Below are 16,420 nucleotides of genomic sequence, written 5' to 3'. Positions count from 1 at the left end.
CTGCCCCGCTCTGAGCTTGGCAGTTGCCAAGGAACAGATCTGCTGCTGAGCATTTCCCAGTTTATCTGCAGCTGTTCTAATAGATGGGAACGTAGGAATTTCAAAGCAAATCCAAATGAAAAAAGAAAAAAGTCATGAAATCAACTACCACCTTTTTTATTTTGTCTTTGTGTCTTTGGCCACCTCGTAGTGATCCAGGTACCATTCCAGCAGCAGCACATGGCTACACACTTGTGCACCACCCTCATACCATGCATCCCAGGTGCTTTGCAATGCAGATAGAAGTGAGATTTCAAAGCCAGGCCCAGTTCGTCAAGCGCCCTTAAACTAAATTTCCTTCGGAGCCAAACTTCTCAGCTTAAACAAACAAACAAACCAAAACCCGTAGCTGAATTCCCTACTGATAAACTATCTGGTCATTTTTTTAATTGAACATACCTTTTCTTACATGTTTTCATACTTTATCCCTGAAATCAATTTTGATTTAACGTTCTCCTTTTAAGTGCCTTTCACATTATTGTTTGATGAGACACATCCTCAGTCGTAAAACAGCAAAAGGGATTCAGCATTATAATGAGTTAACCTGTAGAATGTGGAACTCTTTTAATCTAATAGCACTGTCCTGCGTAAGACATTTTTTAATAGCTACAATTTCTGCAGTTCATTAATCTAATTTACTAGGAGTCTTCCATTAAAATATGGCCTCTTTAGGCTTATTTGACCAAATTTTGACATTAATTTTGCAGTACAATTTGGTTGACTTGTTTAAGAAATTTAAAAGAGAAAAATGTGTCGAATGCAAATATGACTTATTTAGTCATTACTTGGTTCATGGGGGATGAAGAGCAATTATGATACTATTTTAACCTCCTTTTTTGTTATTGAGTGCTTAAATTAAACACCTCCATCCTAACGAGATGGGAGAACTGAGGCTTTGCCCTCTGACCACCTTTGAATAGAAAACTTAACTGTCAGATTAAAGCACAAAATAAAAACTACCTGTAATTATTCACGCAGTACTATTGCTTATGCCCTGTTTCCTTTTTCTCCTCCTCTTTTCTCCTGATATGTATCTTCTTAAAAGTGCCTATAAATGGTAAGTTCCCCCACGCGCCCGCCCCTTGGAGAAGGTGTGGAGGGCTGGGGTGGGGGGTCTTACCTGTAGATTCGGACGAAGCCAGCTGGTTCTGCTGTGTGCTGGCCTGCATGTTGGCTCCCGTAGAACATCCCATGAGTGCTGTGTTGGTCCATCCTGTTCTGTCCAGCTTTCTGATCCTGGCGCATGTGAAGTGACTCATCCAACCAACTTCCCTCCCCTCTCCCCGTATCAAGTCCACATTTTCATTGCTAGCTTTGTAAGCCAACCCATCTTGTGCACTTTTATTTTGCTCACAGAACATTCGTACAGAGTTTATTCACGTCATCATCCAAACCAGTTAACTAATCTCCGTAGGGTTACAAGACTGGCTTCGCACCAGGCCTTGGTGAAGTTTCAGACAGAAACTTCGATGAACTTTAGCACCCGAAGGCTGAAGGATTCTTACCAACTAGCTTTGTGAAAGCAACATATCGTTTGGACTGCTTTGTTAAAAAACAAACAAACAAACAAAAACCACCAAAGAGTCCTGCCTCATCCCTGTCGATACTGCCAACCCCGTTTAAGGTTCTAAACGTTTAACTTTCCTTTCTTGCTGAGCCATCATGGGGACCGGCGCGGCTGTAGGTGGAGGGATGTCCGCAGCACTCCTTAGATTCTCGGCGACCCCGGCGTAGCTCCTGGTCCTCCCTCACTTTCTCCACGGCCTTCTTTCCCCAGACGAGTCGCACACGATGGCCAGCGACACCAGCAGCTTGGTGCAGTCCCACACCTACAAGAAGCGCGAGCCGGCCGACGTGCCCTACCAGACCGGGCAGCTGCACCCCGCCATCCGGGTGGCAGACCTGCTTCAGCACATCACGCAGATGAAGTGCGCCGAAGGCTATGGCTTCAAGGAGGAGTACGAGGTGAGCACGGGCCCCGCATCCCTTGGGGCTCCTTCGCCGCCGCCCAGGACTTGGCGCCAGGTGTCCTGCGCACAGCATGTCCAGCCAGCCGGTGGCGCCCACGAGGCCGGCCAGGACAAGACCAGTGTCTCATCATCCAGTTCCACCGGTGGTGAGACTTCCCACTGGGAAGCTATCTTGCGCTCAGTGGGAAAAGGGGGGATAGGCCACCTTTTTCTTTGTTCCGCATAAATTTACAGTGAAAACAGAGGCCTGCTAGGCTCCTTCCCCATTCCTGATCACCTTTCTTGGCTTTTCCTGAAATTAAGTCTGGTGTTGAATCCCAATCACTTTGTAGTGTTATCTCAGAAAGAAGCTGCCCCCCTAAGACAACTGCAGACCAACCAGCGACGCCTTGCAGGGGAGACGGGGTGGAGTAGAGGGGCCGGCTGGTGTCAGGCTGTGACAGCTGTCACTGCCACCAGCCCAGGGAGCCGGTCGCCGTCCTGGGATCTGGGACAGACACCCCTGGGCGGGTGGGGAGGGATGGGTTCCAGGAACAGCGATGTAGACTCTGGCACCATATGCAAAATGTACCCCACCCCTTCCACAGCCTCTGTCTGTAGCTAGTTCTGTTGGAAAGTCATTCATAGAGTGAAGAGAATTCACTGATTTGGAGAAGTCTGGTTCAAAAGAGCACGCCATCACTGAGTGTGTTGGGGGGGGAGGTGTGTGTATGAGAGAGAGAGACTGTGTGTGAGTGGGGAGTAAGAGGAGCACAGGAAAGGGCTTGGATCTCTGTTACTTTATTAAATAAAATTAGTTCACAGTCATTGGTGAAGATAAAGGAGCAGCAGCGTGCTTACAGGAAGTGTAGGATCATGTAGCTTTGTGGCTTTTTATACCTAAGAATGGATTTCTGGTACCGTGTCTACCTGACTCACTCACGACTGGGGAACGTCTTGTCTGGAATTAGAGTCTTTTTCAAAATCAGTTCCAGTTTGAAAACTCTGCTTCTTTCTCCTTTGTGGGGACATTCACGATACTTCATTTTATGCCCCACATGCTCTGTTGTCTTGGGCTTAGCTGCATTACTGAGCATAGTCACAAAGACTCGTTACAGCAGTAAGAGCGGCACCACTGCAACGCAGGTCTCTGTCCAGCTCAGGCGAACACCCAGACGCACCTTGCTTTGCTGACACCTGTGTCCGCGTGGGTTGCCAGTGACCTCAGTTCAGAAGACTGCAGAGCCAAGGAAACTCACACAAGCCAGGCCCCAAGGCTTTGATTTAAGTCCAGGAAGTATTTCCAGGTGAAGTTCTGCATTTTAGCCATCCTGAAGTTCTTAGGTTTACCTTTACCCATTTAATTTTATAATTCAGTGAAATTGACTGCCTTTGCATATTTCCTCATGCACTTTCAAAGGCTGGCTTAGGAATTAATAGGATTAAGAGCAAGACTTCCAAAAGCATTAATATCTTATGAAAGACAAAATTAGGTTATTGAGAAAATACAAGCCTAATGAATAGAGATGAAGTCTTTAGGTCTGTCCAGCATTCAGAATGCAGATATGGCTCTAATGTTTATTAAAGATGTTAACGTCAAAGAGATTAGTTATAGGCTCAAATAACAATTCATAAAATAACCCGAGTCCAGTTTTTCATGGACCATTTTAAAATACCGACCTTAGGACTTCCAGTGACGCGCCACAGATGGTGCCTATTTGACAGTATGCAGAAAGTTAGCTCCTATTCACATCTCCTGAAGGAACCTGATTTGTAAGTGCAACCGAAACAGTTCGTACTCATCTTAAGCAATATGTTATAATTGATGATTCATTAAGAGTTGTTATACTGTGAAATAAATGTATTAATTACATTTCAAAAAACTTTTTCTCAGTAGATCAGAGAGGACTATTTAACAGTGATATATACCGGTAATCCAGTCACCACATTACACACCTTGAAGTTACATCATGTTCTATGTCAGTTATATCTAAACAAAGCTAGGAAGAGAAAGTAAAAACTTTTTAATGCCAAAACCATTATCAGTTTTTTCTTTTTTTAAGAAGGAAGGAAAAAAAATGAAGAAAGAACATATACTAGAGGGGAAATCAGGAACAAATAGGAAGGTGCTATTGGGAGAAACCTGAGGTGGAAGTTGTGGCGGGAATAATCTTAGCGTTCAGTGATTCTCAGGTTCTTGGGTGTCACCCTCCTCCTCCTGCAGGGCAGGGTGCAGATGTGGGCGGGAGAATCAGGGCAGGACAGAGCAAGCGGGACGTGAGAAGTGGTGCTGGTCCGTGGGTAAACCCCTAGAGAGGATGCGGGCACGGGGGGCACCTGCTACGGGTCTCACCTGCAGCCCGGAGTCCTACCCTCACCACCCCGGCCTGCACGCACCACGAGTTAGGTGCCCAGACCTCCCCTTGAGGCGCAGCCAGACTTGCATGTGTTAACGGGGTGGCAGCAGGTCCCAGCTGCATTTACCCCGGTCCACTTTCTCTAACCCCAGGGAATTTTTATTCCAGTGTGAATCTGGAATATCCTTAAGTGGAATGTTTTAAAGCTCATTTGGCTTTCAGAACACTAACCAAATGCATCTCTTTGACTCTCGATGTGAAGTAACCACACTGAAAGTCAGGCATGTGTGACTGTCTAGTGTTCTGTGAATCTCGTGGGTCAGATACCAAGAGGCTATAGACTGGGACGAGGCTCTGATGCCAAACTGCCAGGATTCCAACTCAGCCTGGATCGAGCTGTCTAAACTCTTGGCCTGTTTCCTCATCTGTAAAATGGAGTAACTAGGTCCTCAACCTCATAATGCTATTTTGAGGCTTAACTCCTTGAGTGCATCGTAAGTGCTGGAATTGAATCTGGCATTCAGTTGAAGCATTAACTAGTATAAGAGGAAAGTCCTAATTTATAATCGGATCCGGGAGAGAGTTCACTCGGTGTTCTTTACAGGGAAGCTGTGTCCATTACAACTTCAGTACCTCTCCTGTGTTCCGTGCTCTGGGTGGACTGAGCCCAGCCTTTCATGGGAAGGGCTCAGTGCCTGTTTGCTTCACATGTAGGACCAGATCATTCCTTTACCACGTGTCATATTTCATCAAAACTTCCCATGGAAAAGTAACTTAAATAAGTAGGTGGGTTTGATTCTGTGGAGAAAGAGTTTGAGAACTGAGGCAAAAAGTTAAGTATTTTTCCTTTTTTGTTTAAATTAAAGTGTAGTTGACTTACAATATTATATTAGTTTCAGGTGTACAACGTGGTGATTTGGTATTCTTATGGATTTCACACCAAAGTTATTGTAACAGTGTTAACTGTATTCCTGGTGGTGAACATTCTATCCCTGGGACTTACTCTTTTTTTTTTTTTTTTTTTACAGTTTACCAGGTAAAATACAGTTTGCTAGGTTAAACCTGAACCTCAGATGAACAGTGAAGAACTTTTTAGTATAAGTATGTCCCAAATAGTGCATGGGACATACTTACACTAAAAAGTAGTCATTGTGTATATAACACTCAGTTAATACTTTAAAATACATGCTGTTGGGGGAAGGTATAGCTCAGTGGGAGAGCACGTGCATATTAGCATGCACAAGGTCTTGGGGTCAATCCATATAAACAAACAAATAAGTAATAAATAAATATAACCTAATTACCCCCCAAAAAATTAAAAATTAAAGTAAAACAATTTTTGCTATATTTATGCTGTCATCTTTTATTGTTGAAATAATATTTTCATATCTAAGTTAGAAAAGTCCTAAGGGAGGGTAGAACTACAGACCACAGAATGCACTTTTTTGAAACAGTGGTTCCACTAGTGTCTTTGCAAGGTCAGACCTGAGGGGAGGTTGAACTTAACAAGCTGCGCTCATCGGTTCAGCAGAGAATAGCAAGCACGTGGGGTGGACCTGACACTCCCGGGGCTGGGGACACAGAGGAGGCGCCGGCTGCAGGAGAGAACAGCCAAGGGGTGGCTTCAGCACGCCTGGTGAAACCCCATAAGAGAGATCTTAATCAGCAGTGCTTTGAAGCCCTGGGGTGCAAATCTGGGCAAAGATGACTCTTTCCTCAAAGGAAGAGTTGAAGTTGGCCAGGAGGAGGCGAGAAAGTGGGATTCCAGGCCGACAGGAAAGCAGGAGATGGAGGGCAGTCAGGGCTCCGTCGTGAAGGGCCCCGTGTGGCCCACTGAGAAGCTCGGACATCACCCTGACTGCCACGGGAAGAGGAGGGGGACTCGGGTAACGTGAGTCTCGCTCCTGTACTTGGCTCAAGATCTGTTAATACAAACAGCTCGGTTTTTTAATGCCACTATATGAGGCGTACAGGAACTGTTTGAAAGATAACAATCAACACCCAGAAAGTAAAGGGAGAAGGAATGTGTATTTACTGAAAAAGTGTAAGATGAACCACATCGCTGTGTCCCCATTCAAAGAATGCAGTGCGATGCTTGGCCTTGAGACTTGTTGAAGCCATGAATTACTTCCATCCTGAGGCATCCCGGGGGGTAAAATGGCAGGAGCGCCTCCGGTTGCCCCCCTGGCTCAGTGTAATCGCCCAGTCAGCCTTTCTGGTTTTCTTCAATCCATGGACATCTGGAGGCACCAGCCACTTAGATGATAAACTCCTTCTGAAATAGTGACTCTCTCTCTGTTGACACCGTTTCAACTAATGCGTCTTGATCTTTCCCCAGACAGAAATGTCCAAACACTGACCGACACCCTGGAAGAAAGGGTCCGTCTAAACAAGAGGGAAAACATGGTGGGGGGTGAGGCAGAGCAGCACGAAGTGCCGAGTTTTTTATCCGATTCTGTTCTAACGAGATCGGCATGTGGCATCTCTCACCAGGGAAATGCAATAATTTGATTCAAAGGAACCTCAGACATGAATCACAACAGAACAAGTAAACCAGGCTGAAATGAACAGAAAATGGCACGTTGTCAGCGGAGACTAGGTCGGGGATCTCAGGAGAAAGACCCAGTGGGAGGAGCGAGTTCGTGAAGCTGGTGCAGAAGAGGAGCTGGTCCTTTCTCCCCAAAGGCACAGCCCGGTCTCTGCTGAGCCCTCGGGGAACACCGTGGTTTCACCGGAAATGTAGAAAGAAGAGGCTGCACTCCAGGGAGCAGCGGAGGCTGAGCCGTCCTGCCCTGCAGACCTGGGCCTCTGTCACCAGAGTGAACAGGGAGATTCCGGACTTTCCGTCTGCCCGGAACCGCGGCCTCACCCTCCACGGGGCAGGGCAGAGCCGGAAGTCGCTCCCTGCTGCCTTAGGTCCTGGGACACGGGAGGGGGTCCCCCGCTCAGTGGGGACCCTTCAGCGTTAGAATTCCTGCCCCTCTGTCACCCCCAAAAGCCCTTCTTGGGTCCTTGATTTTTGAACTGATCCTGTCTTCCAGGGTCTAAGCAGGGGGGAAAAAAAAGCATTAACCTTAAGTAGGAAGGTAGTCCTGTAATTCTAAAAGAATCCATGTTGCTATCATTGTAAAATGAAGATAAAGGTAAAACTGCCCACAGCAGGCCTCCTGAAAAATCACGGCTGGCACTGGTTCCTTAGCTAGTCATCAGTATCCCTCCGGGGCCCAAAAATGTACCAGTTACTAGAGCTGAGACGCATCAACCTGAGTCACTCTTGCAGCCACTCTGCAGAAAGTATGTGCGCGTGTACGTCTGTGTCCAAATATATTTAAAAAGCACTATCCTGCCTGCTTTTCTCCTGTTATTTCTCCAGGGGCCAAACACTGAGGATGAATTTTATAATTGAACGTGGGGATTGTTTTTTTGCTCAGTGTAAACCGGCGGGTCAGAGACATTATGCCAAAACCTTCAGGCTTAAGTACAACTTCTGCCTTTTCCCAAGGAACCTGGATTTTTTTTTTTTTTTTTTTTTTGAGCATGTCTAGCATCTTGTAGCTAGCTCCTTGGAGATATTTTTAACATGTATGGATTGTATGTTCCCCCCCCCCTTCCCCCTGTTTTCTAAGTAAAACTAATGATTCTGTTCCATGGAAGCACGATGCTGTGTTTGATGCTTCATCTGCTGGACAGAGTCGTGGCAAGCTCGGAAGGAATTGTCGTTAAAACATCTCACTTGACCTCCAAGATCCAGTTTTATTTAAAATGTTCTTCAAAAATAAAATAAGATAAAATAAAATGTAAAATGATACTCTTGCCTCCCACCTCAGGGAAGCCAGGGAAAACTGAAAGAAGAAAACCACTCCCTGAAAACCCCCTCCTCCCCGCAGAGGCTGAAGTCTGTTTCCTGCTGAGATGCCCTTAGGCGGGGAGGGCCCCCTCCCCCCTCCCCCCACCCCCAGGGAAGACGGGCAGGATCCTCGGGCGGGCGGGCAGGCAGGCAGCAGCCCCGGGGAGGAGGGCGCCCTGGTGGTGCTGTCTCTCCCCGTGGGAGGCTGCTGAGCAGAGAGAGAACTGCAGCCTCTTCTAGACAAGTTCTAAGAACCCTTTGTGGGGTTCTGGACACAGAGGCCGGGGCATGTGGGACGAGAGATGCTTCGTGTTAAGTACCTGGCAGAAGCATTGCCAGCAGAGCTGGTCCCTGCTGCTGTGTGTGGGCCACGGTGGGCCACGGCGGGGGCCTCCTCCCACTCACCTCTGGCCCCCACTCTTCAGATGTGCTTCCAGTCCCCGTGTCACACGCTGGGGCACCAGCCGCGTCAGTCAGCCGCCACAATCAGTTGCAGGTTATTTTCTGTCCCACAGGACACAAAACAAACAAAACAAAACCATCGAAAGCCAAGGTTGGGGTGTTGGGGGAGCCTTGGCGGGCACGGCAGATACATTAGGAATCACAACAGCTGCTCCGACAGTGGCTGCAGCAGCCAAGTGAGCTCTGTCGTGTTTCTATCCTTTGATTGTTATGGTTATGTTGAGCCGGTTCCATAAGAAAATGGCAAAAACTTCTGTCTGGAATTTTGAGGCTGCTTCAAGCTGTTTGGGGCCAAGCAGGTGTATGTGTTTATGAATACTTTCTACGTAGATCAGAATTTCTGTGTATTTTCAAATAGCGCCGCAGAGAGGGTTGATGTTACTATGAATACTTGGTAGATTTTTTTCTCCAAACTACGAATATAAAAGCGTTTGTTTTCTTTGTCACACGATCCATTTTGTCACGCTTGCTTCCAGGACCTCTGATGTGTTAGCTGAGCTTTTAATCCAGTTCCCTTTTGCCCACGCCCCTGATAATATCATGTACTCAGAAAGCTTCAGCAAATTTAGTTTAAAATGGTTATTTCTTACGACTCTCCGTCCTCCCTCTGAGGATAGCTCGTGGTGGCAGACGCGTTCCAGTTTGAAGCACTTTGAGTCAACTGTCTGGTTTCCCTTTTGAAGTTACTTAGTAGAACTTTCTTGATCTCCCCTGGGAGGAGTGAAGCACTTTTTCCACTTGTTAACATGCTTCTAGTGTCAGATGCCATTAGTCACCGGCCCGGCCCAGAGGGGACTGTAAGGGCCGCTGTGTCCCAGCACCTGCCGACCTCATGTGCATCTGGTACCAGTTGGATGCTGTCACCTCCCGCTGATGTGGTCCAGCTGCCCTGGGCACAGTCACATGGCCCTCCCTCTCCCTCACCTCCACCCCAGCAGCTCACAAGTCCCACCTCCCTCCCCTCCCACCATTTCCACCCCATCCCTGCCTCTCCGAGCCCACTGGCTGGCCCTCCTGTCTTGCCTACACCCTAGGGATGGCCCCCCATCTTATCTCTTGACAGCTGGTCTCCTTAAAATCCATCCTCCACTCTGCAGCCGGTTTTCTTTGTGAAACGTACACGCATCACATCTGATTTCTTGCAAAAACTGGAAACTCCTTAGCAGAACATACTCAGCCCTCCATGCCATGATGTCAGCCTGTGTTCCAGGCTTTACCTTTAACTACAGCTGCTCTCCACCACGTGCTGCAGGGTCCAGTGCCTCTGAATTAGTCGCCGACTCTCACACGCTAAGCACCTTGCTGGCTCTGGGCCACCCTTCATGTCTGGTTTCTGCCTGGAGGGACTTCCGGCTTCCTAGTCAGCTGCCAGATCCCTCCAGACCCCACTCACAGGCTGCCTCCTCTGAAGTCTTCCCCAGTCTCCCAGTCAGAAACACCAGTCCACCCATGGTCTCATAGCTTGGCGTTTGAGTGACATGGTAGGTGATATATTAATTGATAATGCAGTGGGCAATATGTTAACTGATAATGTTGTAAACTATATGTTAGGTTGTTCAATAGATAGTTGAGATATACTACTAAATATGAGTTACTTTACATTTGTTGAATTGATTTTTGTGTATTTCAACACTTATACCCCTAGAAGGGAGATGAAATTAAAGATGAATAGACCTATTTAAAAATACTTATTCAGAATGGTACAGATTATCACGTAGGATCGAGTGGGTTAGTGGCACCCAGCCAGGAAAAACTGCGCTGACCAACCCGAACCTTACAATCCTGATCACTTACAAACGGGAAAAATGGCGTGGCTTCATCTGATCACTTTACTCGCGGAATGCCAACCATGTGTTTAAAATTTTAGCGTCAATATTTTTATCCCATGTTTGATTTAATTTCTTTTTTAATCCCTTAATAGAAAACGTATAGAATCGCCTAGAGATGTCAGTGCACTTCATAACAAGGCTGTTCCAAGAGAGAAACTGTATGTCATCAAACAGATTCAAAGCTCTTGAAAGGAATCTGTGTCATCAAAGATGTATGTTAGCAGGGAACAAGGTTTGAGGGGTGGGCTTTTCTCAGAATCTTGCTTGGCTCCTAGAATCTTGGTGATGATGTTGGTGGTCCCTACCTTGGTCTAATTCCTAATTGCTAGCCCTCTGCAAAGATACGCACACAGATAAATAGATCGAGGGAGATACAGAGATTTCCAACCACGGTGTTACCACATTAGAATCATACCCATTTTACAGATGGGGGAATGGCTCGAATCTAAGTAACTTGCTGAAGGTCATCCCACTTTGGAGTGGTAGGACTTATTCCAGAATCTGTTGACTCCAAAGTCCATGTTCTTTCTTTTTTAAAAAATACTTTTATTGAAGTGTAGTTGATTTACAATGTTAGTTTCAGTTATACAGCAGCAAAGTTGATTCCGTTTTTTTTTCTTTTCAGATTCTTCTCCATTATAGTTATAAGAAATTGACTACAGTTCCTCATACTATACCGTAGGTCCTCATTGTTTATCTATTTTATATATAATAACATGTGTCTGTTAATCCCCAACTCCTTCCCCTTCCCCTTTGGTAACCATAGTTGGTTTTCTGTGTTCTTTCCACGACACCAAGTGACTTCCCCCTGCAACACCACCAGAAATACAGACATACAGAAGTTAACCTTGTGTTTTATTGATTTGACTTGTAGTTTCATGGCAGGAGTGTGATTTTCCTCCATGCAGTTTTATTTGCTTTGAAGTGTTCAGTCCTTTGGCAGAAGACCCATCCAACCCGGGGGGCCCTGCTGACGGGGCCAACTCTGGTTCGTTTCAGTATTTTAGCAGCAGCAGATTCTACCGGTTAACCTCGCTAAGTGTCCCAGCTCCGCAAGGAGGCCACTCTTACATGCTCTGGTTTTTCATTGTCAAGAAGTGCGGGAAGATGATTCGGCAGGTATCTATTGGCCAGCCTGGCTCGTGGGAAACCCACCAGGACCAATAAGCTAAAATCAAGCTGCCACTCTTGAAAGTCACAGATCCCACCAGCTGCCTCTCTCCCTGCATTGTTACATCACTGCTGACCAGCCCAGTAGAGGGAGGGAGGAAATGCAGCACAGATGTGAGTTGTGTGTGAAAGCACACGGTTTCCACAGAGATCTTCTCCGGAAGAGGGTGAATCTTTCTTCAGTGAGATGATACAACAGAGCAGTGACAGGCTTGCGGACTGAATCTCTGACCTCTGGGCAGAACCAAAATAACACCTTTAAGCTTTGACTAAATGATGCAGAAAAATCGCCAGTTGAAAAGGCGATTATTTTTTCCCCAAAAAATAGTGCTAGGAAGTAGAAAGGACTGTGGACTGCCAATCAGAAGACTTGGGTCCAAGGGTTTGACCAGTCACATCATTGAAGAGTCTCACTGAGACCCTAACCCTGGACCCTTGAATGAGTCACTCACCTTCCCTGAAGCAACTGAATCAGTTGTGAAGACAGGTGCTTCCTAGACGCCTCTGATTTTATAAGTCATGCTGTCACCTTGGTTTGGTTGATGTATCTCCATGGATGGGACATTTTTTGGTTGACATATCTCCATAGATGGGGTTTTTTTTGGATGACGTATCTCCACGGATGGGATGGTTGTTGGTTGACGTATCTCCACGGATGGGATATTCTCCAGTGGGAGACCCTGAGCAGCTGCCTGAGAACTGCAGCCTGGTGGTCACTGGTGTGTTGAGGGCCATCACTGGGGGCCCACAGGCAGTTCTCTGGCCCTGTCTCACCAGTTTTGAGTTTATTCAGCATTTCTGAACAAGGAGATTTCTATCCCTCTTCGTTCGTCTTCCTCTCTCTTCCCCATTTCAACCTCTTCCCAACCTCACTTCTAACCCCCACCCCACCTCCAAAACACTGGAAACTCCAAGTTGAGAGGATACAGTATGATATTAGTACAGTTTTGTATCAAGTCCTCATCATGTCTAGAAGGTGTCTATGATCAACATACCATTACGTCTCTAATCCCCACTGACCCGTTGTAAGGATCATGAATAATAAGGAAATATATGGATTAAATGTTTTGAATTAATTTACTTCACATTGTATATTGTATACATTCACATTTTTACATGTATTATTCAGACCAAAATAACATTGAATCAGAGCCCATAGTCTTTTTGACCCATCCTGTCTCTGAAAAGGAAGAGAACATGCTGACTCTTCCAACTTCTGATGCATCTTCTGACATACAAGACGTTTTGTGTCCACGATGGAATTCACCTATTGTTCAGTATCTTAGAAATGCTTAGAAACCGCTTCTCTCCCTGTATCTTCTGTTGTTGCCCTTTAGGGACACGTGGAAAGCCTCTCATCTGTTTACTTCAGGGAAATTATGCAAGAGATACTGAATAATTATAATGTAGTCAGTGTTCATTATAAATGCACAGCTTATGTTTTTATATGTATTGTATTTATGTGGTTTCGGTAATTATGCATTTGAGTTTCTTGCCAGTTCTATGGCCAAAATATTTTACTTGGCTGATTACTAAGTGTATTTTAAGCTTACTTCTTGAAACATGAAGAGAATATAGTGTAAGTCCAATTAACATAATTAATCTGCCCAAAGAGAAGGTTTGCTTTTATTTTTTCTGTATTTTAATGATGAAAAACAGTTGTAAGGATGCAGAGCAACAAAGTATATTTTTAAAGGTTTCCACGTCCCAATTTTATTGCTGTTTTCCTTTAAAAACAGCACATAATTTTTGAAAGAAATTTGGAAATTTTATAAACAGTGTAAAGAAAACAAAGACAATAAAAATCACTCATAAATTTACTAATTTCCAGCAATATTTTAATGCATTAGAATCTTTCTGTAAGTAATTTCGTATCTTGTCCTCCCACTCCATATTATGTCACAAATGTTCCGGGATCTTTGCCGTGAACACTGCTGTGAATAATTCTTTGGATCTACCTCCATTATGTCCTATAGACAGATTTCAGGAGGTGGAATGATTGGCTCGAAGTGTGTAAAATGCTGAGGTTCTTCATGCATATTGACAACTCGCTTTCTAGAAAACCTGAACCAGTTCACTCTCACCATCAGCCCTTGCCGTGAGAAGGCGTCATCCCCACACACCGGCACTAAAACAAGCATTCTTCTTTTTGTTTGAGTCCTTGCCAGTTTGATAGGTAAAAAAAGAATATCTCATTATTGTTCCGTTTGAAACTAAATATGCCTTATATGGTCTTTATGTGTTCACTGGCCACATGAAAATTCCCTTTTGTGAACTGCCCATAGAGTTTGCCTCTTTTTTTCACTAGAGTGTTAACATCTCCTACTGATTTGTACGCCCTCTTCTGTGCTCACCTGGTTCCTCTTCGGAAATGCACTGACCACCCTTGAGCTTTGTGCTTCCATCATTTTAGAATCACCTTGTCCTTGAAAAACGTGGATGTTTTATGCAATCATTTTTTTTTTCATGAAAAACTCTGTATAATTTGGGGTTTTGGGAGGGGCTGGGGCAGTAATTAAGTTTATTTACTTTTTTATCGGAGGTGCTTCGGACTGAACCCAGGACCTCGTGCGTGCTAAGCACATGCTCTACACACTGAGCTACACCCTCCCGCTCTCTGTAATTTTGGTTGTGATTGCATGGGATCCATTATAAAAGCTTGGGAGAATTGACTTCTTGGCAATACTGGATCTTCACATCTTTATATGGTTTATGCCTCTATTTATTTGGATCTTCTTTTCTATTTTTCAGCAGGGTTTCAAGATGTTCTCCATGAAATCTTGTACATCTTCTAGTTATGTGTACTTTTTGTTATGATAATATTATCTTCTAAAGTTACATTTTCTTTTTATTGCAAGAAGATAGAGTATATGTGTAAACATAGGGAGGTATGGATGTATCAGTATATGTGTATGTATATACATTCACACACACACACACACACACACACACACACACACACACTTTGTATATTGCTCTTTTGTCCAGAAACGTTGGTCTGCTGCCTTTATTTCTGTCATTTGTCTGTAGATTATTCTGGACTTTTCCACGGAGAAATCATGTCAACTCTCATTAGTGATAGTTTTGTTTCTCGTTAATCCTAATACATTTTATTTATTTTTTCTTGCTTATAAAGCTGACTATAGAGCCTCCAGTACAATGCTGACTAAAACTTTGGTTTGCAAGCATAATTGTCTAGGCCTCATTTTCAGGGAAAAGGCTTTTAATGATGAACAGTTTGTTACAATTAGTGTAAGGATATCCCCTTTTATTTCTGCTTTACTAGTTTTATTTACCATGCATAAATACGGAATTTGATAAAACACCTTTTCAGCACTTATTGCTATACAAAATAATTATTTTATTTCTATGTTAGTGTGGTGGATTAATTAATAGAATTAATACTCCAATATCGAACCAGCCCTTCATTCCTGGGATAAGTGTAAATTGCTCATGGTACGCACTAAACATTGCTGAAGACTGTTCACTAACGGCTAGTGTCCACGAGTGGCTAGTCTCTTAATGATCCTATTATATTTCCATTGTCTCATTTTAAAATGAAAAAGATTTCTGCTTTTTAAAATGAATTAGATAGCCTTGTGTATTCTTTCTAGTCTCTTGAAAGAGTTCACGTGAGATTGAAGTTATCTTTAGAACTCACCTACAAAACCAGCTAGGCCTGGCATTTTCCTAGGGGTAAAAATTTTAGTTACTTATGTTTTCAATAGTTAAAAGACTATTCTGGATTTCTAGTTTTTCTTGAGTTAATTTTATAGTGAATATTTCATAAAATTTATGCATTTTGCTATTTTTTTTTACTCGGGGACATACATTTGTTAATATTTCCTTATTATTGTGTAAGCTTGTCTGTACTCGTGTTTCTTTTTTCCAACATCATTAATAGTGTCTATTTGCGCCTTCTCTGTCTCTTCTTTCTTGACTGGTCTCGCCAGCATTTTGCTGATTTTATTAGTGGTGTCGAAGAGATAACTTTCCACCTTGTTGCTCTTTCGTTTTGCATTTTTTTAAATTTCTGCTGTCCCAGATCCTTATAAATCTCCTTCTACTTTCTTTGAGTTTATTCTGTTCTTATTCTTAAACGAGGTGCTAAACATGTAAGTTTCCAGTCTTTCTTTTTTCTAATACAAGCATTTAGTTAAAACTATTAATTTTCCCTCAAGTAACAGTTGAGGACTGTCATCGTTGAGTATTAAGAATTTTTAAGTTTTCATTACAATTACTCCTTTGACCCATGCATTGTTTAGAGCATGTGAGTGCAGGAGTGTGTGTATTCTATTTCTCATGCATGAGAAAATTTTTGGTTGGCTTATTAATGGTTTCTAATTTAAATGTATAATGACCAGAGAAAATTCACTGGAATTTGTCTTTAGAGCCTGACACATGGTCAATTTTCCTAAATATTTTATGTATTACTAACAACAGTGTTGAGTGCCGAGATATGTTCTTTATGTGTTCTCTTTATATGTTCTTTAGATCAGCTTTTTAAAAAAAAAAACTTGGAGTTCAAATTTTCTGAGTACTTACTAGCTTTTTGTCTGTTTAATCTGTTATTGAAAGAGATAGGTTAAAAGAACTCATACATTTTGAACCTAAGTTATTAGGTAAATGTAAGTTTAGAATTGTCTCTTCCAAGAGAATGGAACATTTCATAATTAGACAGTCATATCATTGTCGTTAATTTATTTTGTTTAATTGCAGTATACCTATGCCAGTTTTTTCTCATTAATATTTTCCTGGATAGATTTT

The 16,420-nt window shown here is 43.7% G+C and overlaps 1 protein-coding gene across 3 annotated transcripts in view; it reads left to right on the top strand.

Moving 5' to 3' along the window:
• The window catches only part of PTPRM (protein tyrosine phosphatase receptor type M), a 604,888-nt gene that overhangs the window by 486,065 nt on the left and 102,403 nt on the right, over positions 1-16,420 (top strand). For all 3 annotated transcript variants that reach the window (XM_032467107.1, XM_032467106.1, XM_032467108.1), the window contains one exon: positions 1,817-2,004. In XM_032467107.1, coding sequence (XP_032322998.1) covers positions 1,817-2,004 — 188 coding nt within the window. The remainder of the gene's footprint in view (positions 1-1,816; positions 2,005-16,420) is intronic.

Source organism: Camelus ferus, chromosome 24, assembly GCF_009834535.1.
Source record: "Camelus ferus isolate YT-003-E chromosome 24, BCGSAC_Cfer_1.0, whole genome shotgun sequence".
Classification (NCBI taxonomy): domain Eukaryota; kingdom Metazoa; phylum Chordata; class Mammalia; order Artiodactyla; family Camelidae; genus Camelus; species Camelus ferus.
This window is presented reverse-complemented; position numbering and strand designations above follow the sequence as displayed.